Source organism: Morone saxatilis, unplaced genomic scaffold (genome assembly GCF_004916995.1).
Source record: "Morone saxatilis isolate NCDOM2014 unplaced genomic scaffold, NCSU_SB_2.0 Contig24, whole genome shotgun sequence".
NCBI lineage: Eukaryota > Metazoa > Chordata > Actinopteri > Moronidae > Morone > Morone saxatilis.
The window spans coordinates 3,224,165-3,233,776 of record NW_023339807.1 but is presented as its reverse complement, the minus strand read 5'-3'; the positions used below and the strand labels follow the sequence as shown (position 1 = coordinate 3,233,776).

The following is a 9,612-nucleotide window of genomic DNA, read 5'->3' as shown; positions in this document are numbered from 1 at the left end:
GCATACTGGACCAGGACTGACTTAGAAACTATATGTAAAATCAGATGTTCAATGAGCACAGAGAAACTTTTCACTTTCAGCAGATGAATTTGAAAACATCCTTCTAGTGTCAAACTCTGCAGAGACATCATTCAAATATCTCACTGTAGGAAGAAGAAGAAACACAGATTGAGTGAAGGCAGACTTGAAAGTCTTAAAATTAGTTCATATTTTATGAGCCTTTGAGGGCAGAAATGATGCTGGGAAAATTTATGAAAGGACTGTAACTGAAGCCAATGAACTCGCTCATGATTTCACGTTGCTGTAGACCATTTTTCAAAGCCCACCACAGGTTTTATTTGTATTCCTACCTCATAGATAGTGTTTTCCATTTATATGAAAATTTGAAAGATTTGACATTTGTTTGAGATAGGCAATCCACTAACCTTTGCATAAAGCTTCAATGAAAATCTTTCACTGACTATTTTGTCAGTGCAATAATTCACAGGCCACTATCATTCATCAGATTGCACAGCTTCCCAAAAGCATTCCCACAACCCAGCAGGAAAACAAAGTCATAGCATACAAAAAGTAAGGCAGCTGAACTTTCAGATTATCTGAAATGAGGATGCCTGGAAGGTGTGAAAAAAAACCCATGGTGAACAGTAACAGGACAGTAATGTAAAGTGTACATGACTTGTGGTAAACCATGCAGAACCTCTGCGTTTAATAAGCTGTGGCTGCATGAGCCCAGAGATAGGTTCTGACTTTTCCAGATTCTCCCAGGAGTCCTAGTTAGTGAGACCTGATGCTTTGAATCTAAATATGCACAGAGGATAATTGGTTATAGGGCTCACAATCCACACAGAAATAGTTCAAAACAGCCAGCTCAGCACTTTTATACAGTCTGCAGTATGCCCACCGTGGTCCTGCTTCCCTATACAGTCACTGAAGCCAGTTTTTCCTTTGATTTGAAATGGAACAAAATAGCTTTCAGCATCATGGAGCCTTTGAAATGGGTATTCTGGTGGATTAGCGGGCTGGAGTCAGATACATTCACAACATCACAAATTTAAATCCATCTTTCACGCTGTTAAATATACAGTTTACAAAAAAACGTTTATCTAAAACCTTCTGCGGGCAAATCCAAGCCCTATATACATACCGGTCCACTGCAATAGCCAGGAAACTGAAAATGGAGCCCACGAACGACATGCAAAGCAGGGAGTCCATCACATCATCCAGCTTCATCACAGAGGAGCCTGTCTTCTCCAGCTGCCCCACATCAGCGAACACAATCATCAGGGTCTCCCAGGTTTTGGAGAGGCTGGCGATGGTGTTGAAGGCGGCCAAGCTGCAGATGAAGCAGTACATGGGCGAGTGCAGGTTCCTGTTCCATATGATGGCCACCACAACCAGCAGGTTCTCGGCCAGGCTCACTACGCCGATGGTCAGGAAGAGAGGGACGGGGACCTTCACCTCGGGGCAGTCCGACTGGTTTACTCGGGTAGCATTCATAGTTAGCCAAGATGGTGTGTAGTCTAGATTAAAAAGCTGATTAACATGAAAAGTACAGCTGCCTAGATATTAACTAAGTTCTCAAAAAGTTGAGATAAAAAGGTTCATGGGATTTTCAGTCTTTTCTTAAAATGCAGCAAGTTAATTTGTGTCAAGGTTAGTCTCAGTTGCTGTTAGCTATAAGAGTGTTTTAATCTTGCCTTAATCTTCTACTCAGTGCACAGTGCAGTTTAGCGTATTGACCGGCAATGACCAGAAGTTCAGTCTGACCTAAAATGGTGGTGGCGCTCAGTTGATACAGTGTGACTGTTTCCCCTCGAGCAAAGGTTTAAATTTAAAGAAACACACACAGGAATGATGGCAACAGACTGCTCTCTACACAGGGTATCAAAAATTGATCGGATTAATGAAGTTAACATTACTTGTATGAAGCTGCAGTTTTCAGTGTTTTAAATGTGTTTTGGGGAAAAATGTGTTTTTTAAGTAGGTATTAAATTGCATACATAATGGTCTTAGAAAGTCTTAAATGTACACACAAAACGAAATGTCCTTTTCACATACGCCCTATTTTCAGCAAGGTTGGAGGCGGGGGGGGATGGGTGCTTTCTGCACAGCTTAGTCATGATCTACAGCCGTGTGGCCACATCTGCCTCTCCTCCGCTGTTTACACAAGGGACATGCGATCGATTTTTTTCTCTAAGTGTTTTTGTCAGACAGGCAGCGTTTGTCCAAGGCTTACAGACACTCAGTTATTGGTTGACATGTGATGGCAGATTGCTGGTGTTTGAAGCCAAGTCGATCCAATCCTGCCAGCTTTCTCCTCAAGCTGGGTAAGAATAGCTGCTTGATGCGTCACCTGTGGAAGGACAAGTTATTCAAATCTTTACAGGTATAGTCCTCCAGCTTACTCAGACTCAATAACCACGCTTCCAGGGTTTCACATGCTGAATTCAATATGAATCATATAGCATTTTGAGTTCATCCTTTCCATTACAACTGTGTTTTTTCTTTGATGAGCAGTGTGACCTTTGAGCTGAGATCTGACAGCTCATCTGATAAAATATTCTGCCCTTCAACTTAAAAATAGTTAGCTCCACCTCTGTAATTGGACGGTGTTCTCACGGTTATGAAACACATTTAAAAGGGAACATTTTCTGACTATCATAATCATAATTAAATGAAGGAAATACTCTGTGATCTGGGCTGTGTGTCTGAATTCCTGCCAGGCTGCAGACTGAAGATGATTATAATAATTATACCAAGCTTTTATCCGAAACCCTCTGATCCCTCTTTTCCTTGTCTCTGTGTTGTCAGATTTACCAAAGGTGCTGCATTAAATTCAATACAAGAAACTTTTAAACTACTCAGCAAACCCAATCAGCCTCAGATATGGGCTTTTTAATTGCAGAAATGACAGCACAAAAGCAGAAAAAGTGAAATAGTAAACTGATTTTTTCTGTGCTTTCAGATAAAATAGCAGTCACAGATGGACTGCTATTTTGACTTCCTACAGCAGTCTCAATTGGAAAGAGAAGAGCATAAGACCAAAAAAGGCTAATTGAAGCAGTGAAACTGAGTGTCATCTTCAAGTCAACCTTTTTTCAGTGCTTCTTGTTGGATCCTTCTGACTTTCTACAACTGAGTTCGCTGGGAAATAGACCTTTTTTACAGCCGAGATTATGGCATGTCATAAAAGCACAGCTGTCACTGATAGCATTAAAAATAACAGTTTACTTTCAGGGTCTTGGTGTTGTGTGTGCTGGCTCACTGTCATGGTTACTGATACACTAGATGGAACTGAACCATTGCTAACAAGAAGACCTATAGTAACAGTGGCATGTTCTGACAAGGGGCATTTTGAGCAATGGATGCGGTTGTGTGTACCATTTTTTAACAATCTCATGTACCCCGTGCAATACCCCAAAGTACCCCTAGGGCTACCCGTACCCAAGTTTGAGAAACACTGGACCAAGGTTTGGACACAGATCATTTCCTTTGAGTCTGTGATGAGTATATAGAGTCAACAGTACAATAGAAGCTCAGTGAGGCTGTAGGCCTGCTTAGGTTAAAAGTGCTTTGAGCTACATGCTAACATCAGCATGATAGTGCTAACATGCTGATGTTAAACGGCTATAATGTTCACTATGGTTGCCATCTTTGTCCACTGTGTTAGTATATTTGCTAATTTGTGCTAATTACAAAGAACAGCAGAACAGATGGGTCAGTGTACTTTGTGGCCAATGGGTTTTTATTTTGAAAATAAAAACAGAAAATGAAAAAAATAACCTGATTTGTTCCCTGTATTTATAAATGGTAGTCAGCAAACAGCTCTTTCCCGATTTTGGTTTTCTCATTTTTAAAACAAAAATCCATTGGCTGCAAAGTACACTGACCGTGATGGGAATATAATTTGATTTGCAGGTATTTGGTTATAATGCAGAGTATTGGGCAAAATGATGACGGCGCTATAGGAAAAGTTAATGGATCACCAAAGTTATTCAAATTCATCCAGTGTGGAACAATGTCTCTACCAAAGTTCATGGCAGTCCATTCAGTATTTATCAAGATGTTTCAGGACCAAAGCGGTGACCAAACAACCAACCAACACTGCTTTCCCTGCCACCAGCTTTGATTAAAATTTAGACAGTGTATTCAAGATGCAAATCTCAGCTTTTACTGCACTTTCACTCAAGAAAAAAAGAGTCTGCGTGATCTATGAGCCAAAAGTTGAACCCATCGCTCAGCTATAACACATCGTGAAAAATAACAAATAACAACCCTGAAACAGTCCTGACAGACAGAGCTGTGGTAATGCCTGTTCACATTGTCATCTGTGTTGTTCACAATCTCACAGGGATTTATTGACAACATAATGACAAAGAGTGGAATTATCTCCACTGGTGGTGTAAACAGTTCAGGAAATCACTTCATTGTGTTTGATGTGTCTCTGTTTGTGTGTGTGCGTACTTCTGTTATAGTGGCAGATTAGAAAAATACTGTGATATAAAGTGTGATATTTTGCCAGTTTCTACCTTATCATGGTGCTAGTGCTTCTGCTTGAGGCACATTTTTCTAATGAATACATCTGTACATACAACTGTATGGTGCTTTATTTTCATTTCTAGTTTGTGTTATTCAGCTATAACTGTAATTATATATTTTTTGTGATAGGGAGTGCAAATTTTTGTTTTGTTGTACAACCTTGTGTTTTTTAATGATAAATACATTTTCTTGATCCTTTAATTGTAATGTATAATTACAATTTAAAAACAATCTCAATAAATATAATTGTTTTAGTAAATGCATTTATGCTTCATGAAGTCTGGATTAATGTTATTATTATTATATTATTATTAGATTTAGTATTTAGTATTAGAAAATTAGTACAGCCTATGAAAAAGTATAATACAATGTAATATATAATAATAATAATAATAATAATAATAATAATAATAATAATCTGTGAATGCGTGTAAGGGGTGTGGGTGTGGTGTGGAGAAGAAGAGAGAAAGAGATGAGTGGTGTGTGTGTTAATAGATCCCCTCCTGGCACATGGACATGTCATCAAGCTTAAGGTCAAAACATTTGGGCTAGAATCTGCAGGGAGGTTATTGATTAAATGATTAAATTAAATTGATTAAAACCTTAAGTGTTTCATCCCTTCATTTATGTCTTTCATGTTGTTACGGATTAAAAGCATCCTCCTGATGTCATTCTAGTGATTTCAGGCAATTAACACCAGCACAGCATCTGCACACATTTCCCTACATTTATACATGCCAATGCAGTATATTCCTTCAGCCATTAAACTGAGCAGATTATTATGCATTCCCGCACATCCGCCTCTACCCCGATGCTCTTATCACATTTGCATTCTATGAATATCCTCTGCTGCTGCGATGGCAAATTTTGCCTCAGGCATCATTAAAGTTTCATCAATTGACTCATTGTCTGTGTTATTCAACATGTGTGGGTTCTTTTTCCTTGGAAGCTTCCCTTGAAATGGGAGCAGAAACCTGGAATTGTACTCTCTTTGTACACTCAAAGTTCTATGCTGCTGGTAAACAAAATGACCAAATACATTACCAGAACTTCCTCCTCTAAACAGACTGCTAAAGGCAAAAGTTTTAAAAAAGTGAACTGAATACACTGCAGTTGAAGGGAAGGACACTGTAGTATAGTGTATAACAGTGGTTCCCAACCTTTTTCTTTAACAGACCACTTTTATATCATTCAGTTAACTGACAACCCCTAAATAAGTAACATACTTTATGGATATTTTATATTATATACAGTACTATATTCAACAGTAGAGAACAACTAGTTAACTGGACAATGAACCCAAACAATGAACCCAATAACTGCAGGAAGTTTTTCTAAAACAAGAGAATTGGGTGAATTTTGAGCAGATTATTTCCTGTGAATATTGAGTTTTCCTGGTAATTTTAATAACGTTTTATACAATTATCTTTTGTATTGTGTTTTTTTTTGTATAAGCTTGTTTTTTGACAAAAGTTTCTTAGCTCTCTGGTTGTTGTAATTTTTTTTAATACAGTAGTAGGCTGTTTATCAGAGAGTGAAGCTGTGAATATAGCTTCTGTTCAGGTCTTCAGAGTTTAGAGATGAAATAATAATCTAAATTTAAAAAAATAACAATTTCATTTAGTTTTCTTCAGAGAAATGAAAAACATGATACTACACTCTTTAAAATCAAGAAGGCCTCGTGATGGCCATGAAGCTTTGTCAATCTAGTGGGGGTCCCGACCCCCAGGTTGGAAACCACTGGTATCAGAATCAGAATCAGAATCAGAAATACTTTAATAATCCCAGGGGGAAATTATTTTTAAAAAAGCGGACTCAAAGGCTGGAGCACGTAACGTTCGAACAGAAACCATGAGCACCAAAGTTTTAAATGACCAAATAAATGATTCCTAATTGATATGTTTTAATTGTTACACAAGTAATATTCATATTGGTTTAAATAAACAGTCTGATAATATTTCCATCTTTGTTGGGCAAGGAATTAAAGGTCTGTCTCATATAAAGGCAGGTTATGATCAGTGATTGAAGCAAATAAAAGCCTGCGCTATTAATTGAAGTTTGATGGTAATTACAAAATTGCCATATAATTTATATTAAGCAATTCAAAGTAACTCATTCAAAGTCATTCAAAAACAATGGGCTAGCTGAGGTCAGGTCTCTGTGGAGGCCACTTGAGTTCTTCCACTGCAGCAGCATTTTTCCCCATTTTCCACATTTATTATTATTATTATAACCATGACGATGAAAGTCCCCTAACCTTGAGGACGTGGTCATTTTATCCCAATGTTTCCCTAACCCTAAGTTAGCACTTTTGCACCTAGACCAAACCAGACCATAACCCTAGTGTTGTCACATCATAAAACTGATTTATTATTCAACAGTTATTTGAAACAGTTTTGGAAGGCAGAGCAACAGACAATGTCTGTTTTATAGGGATGTCAGATTAGACTTATCTGTCGTTCTAGACGGCATGGACAAATGATATACAGCATTCTTTGTTCAATTTGGAGGACTTGTTGTATAATTAAATGGGGTTACCATTGCACACTTCCAGTTCATTTCTTTTCAAAGTCATTTATGTCTTGAGCTCAGTTGGACACACAAGCACTGACAGAAATAGATTATTAATAATATAATATAATAATAATAATGATAATAATTTGGAGAATGGAAAAAGAGAGCGCTGTGATTGTCGAATTGTTTTGGAAAATTACCAAAAAATGTTGGAATGACCTTTTCGGTGGTGGTGTGAAAGGGGTTACAGTGTGCACTTTTCAAAAGCATTTGTGGCTGTTTGTATGACAAGTGACAGAAGTTGTAGCGAGAGAGCCTGAGAGAGCTGTTCTGCCTTCCTTTCACACCGCCATACACTTGGTCAGCCGTTGCATGAAGTGCACTTCATTGTCAAATTGTCTACTTCGGAATGTTACAAAGGTTTTCAAAAGCAGCCCCCCTTACCGCTGGGTGAGGGAATTTCAGACGCAGTGACAATCTGGCAAGCATATCATTTAAATCATACTGTAACCTTTAGTAAGATTGGGCACTCATGTTGGTCAAAAAGGCCCAGTTTGCACTTGCCATTCCAGTTCATCCCAAAGGCTCTGTAGAGTTCAGTCGAATTCAGTCCAGTACCAAACTGGGAAAATAATTTCTTTATGTCATGCTGAAACAGGGATTTTGTCATCACCAAACTGAGCACCCTACTGTCCGCTACATTATCGTGTGTTGTAGCTTTGAGAATTATAAAGGCGCACAGGACAACTGACAGAAGTAGCGATGAGAGATATGAGACATTCCAGCAAGCACTTTGTTTGAAGTATATTGAAGCCTTTACTGCAGTTGGGCACTCATTTTGGGCTGTAACACAGTTGGCAGCGATGTTGGTTAGGTGGTCAAGTTCTTCCACACCAAACTGGTAAAACCATTTCTTTATGGAGCTGGCTTTATGTACAGGGGCAGTAACACAGTTGGCCCTACAATAAACTTTTATTTTGCCTTGTTTTATTGATTTCAAGGGGAATCTGACCGAATCCAACCAGTGCATTCCTAATGCAGGACCAACTATACAGAAAAATCCTCTCGCTGTTGGTCTTGCTTGCCTGTAGCTCATATAGAGGCATTAGTATTAAACTGAGACTGTTTTATAACCAGTTAAAAACTCCTTGTAGAAAATCTACCGGACATGACGGACGAGGTAATATTAAAGTTTTATACACATTACATTTAGTCGCATTCACTGACTTCCTTCCTCACTCTCTAACATATCCTGTGTTAACACAGAACTAGAGGCAAGCAAAACATGAAACCTTACCTTAATAAAATTAGGGATTTCTTTGGGTTTGAACATTGTTGGAAACATTTGGGATAATGTAAGTACACAACTCAACAAAATGTATAACATAGGTCTTGTCGTTTTTAGTAATTTAATGCAAAAATGCTACATATTATAGCTTAAAGTTTTTTTAAACTAAACTACTCCGGAACCATGAAACACCCCAGACCAAAACTAGTATGTACACAAAGGTGTCTTAACCATTTGGGTGTCCACACAATTTTGGCTACATAGTGTATGTCTCCCTGCTTTATAACAAAGGCATATTTTAGCACATATCACAGCAACTATTGATCAGGCATAATAAGAGAGACATCAGCATGACATGAGACCATGTGATTAACTCACACAGGCCTTCATCGTCAGAGCTTCTTCACTCTTGCCATTTCTCACTCCGCCCATACCCTTCCCAATCCCCAAACCCACACACATCTTATCTCTGTCCCTCCACTCCTATTAGACATTTCTGCATCCCCTTCATTACCTCCCTAGATTCTGCTCTCCACATTTTTTCATGTGCAGGAGATCAAACAGCTAGCTTTACAAGAACTGACATGATCTATCCTCCCACGCTGCATGATGAGAAAGACAAAGGCTTTAGTATGCACAGCAGTACCACTAATGTCATATTATTTTGGCTCAGCAGCAGCTTTGATTAGATCACTAAATTAACCGGAAGAGGTTAGAAACATCAACATTTAGTTTTTTGTGTCCCTGCTGAATCCTTTATAAGACATTGTTAAAGTAAAAGCTTGATTTAAATAAATATGTCTTACTTGTTCCTCACTCCCGCTGCCAGTTGCTTAAACAACAAGCTTGTTTTGAAGCCCTTTTAGAAGATGATTGGTCTTTTTTTGGTTATCATTTTAGCACAGCATCTCAACAAAAGGCACTGATACAAGTGCTGAAGAGGGTTTTATGCAGTGGTTTTGATTTAGAGACAGGGAACACTGTTGTTGTAGCCTTGAAAGGCCGCCTCACCAAGGCTGTGACGCATGTTATTTCTTTGTTTTTCTTTTTCGTCAGCGTGTCCATTTATGATATCAGCACAAGGACAGTCAGTTTATGGCACATTCACTGCCTCTCCTTTCTGTCTAGACAAATATCTCATTGTTACTTTTAAATAAATGAACACAACACATGGTTATATCACAAGTTATAATTTAAAAAACTATAATACATTTTGAGGTTAATATACCACCCCTATTGGTGCAAATTGCATATCTGCTGTAAGTGAATAG

The 9,612-nt window shown here is 38.3% G+C and overlaps 1 protein-coding gene across 1 annotated transcript in view; it reads right to left on the bottom strand.

The window, feature by feature from the left end:
* Positions 1-1,761, bottom strand: part of mc2r (melanocortin 2 receptor) — a 4,527-nt gene extending 2,766 nt beyond the window's left edge. Inside the window, exon 1 of the mRNA XM_035672972.1 lies at positions 1,145-1,761. Coding sequence (XP_035528865.1) covers positions 1,145-1,497 — 353 coding nt within the window. The 5' untranslated portion in view covers positions 1,498-1,761. The remainder of the gene's footprint in view (positions 1-1,144) is intronic.
* Positions 1,762-9,612: the final 7,851 nt, after the last annotated feature.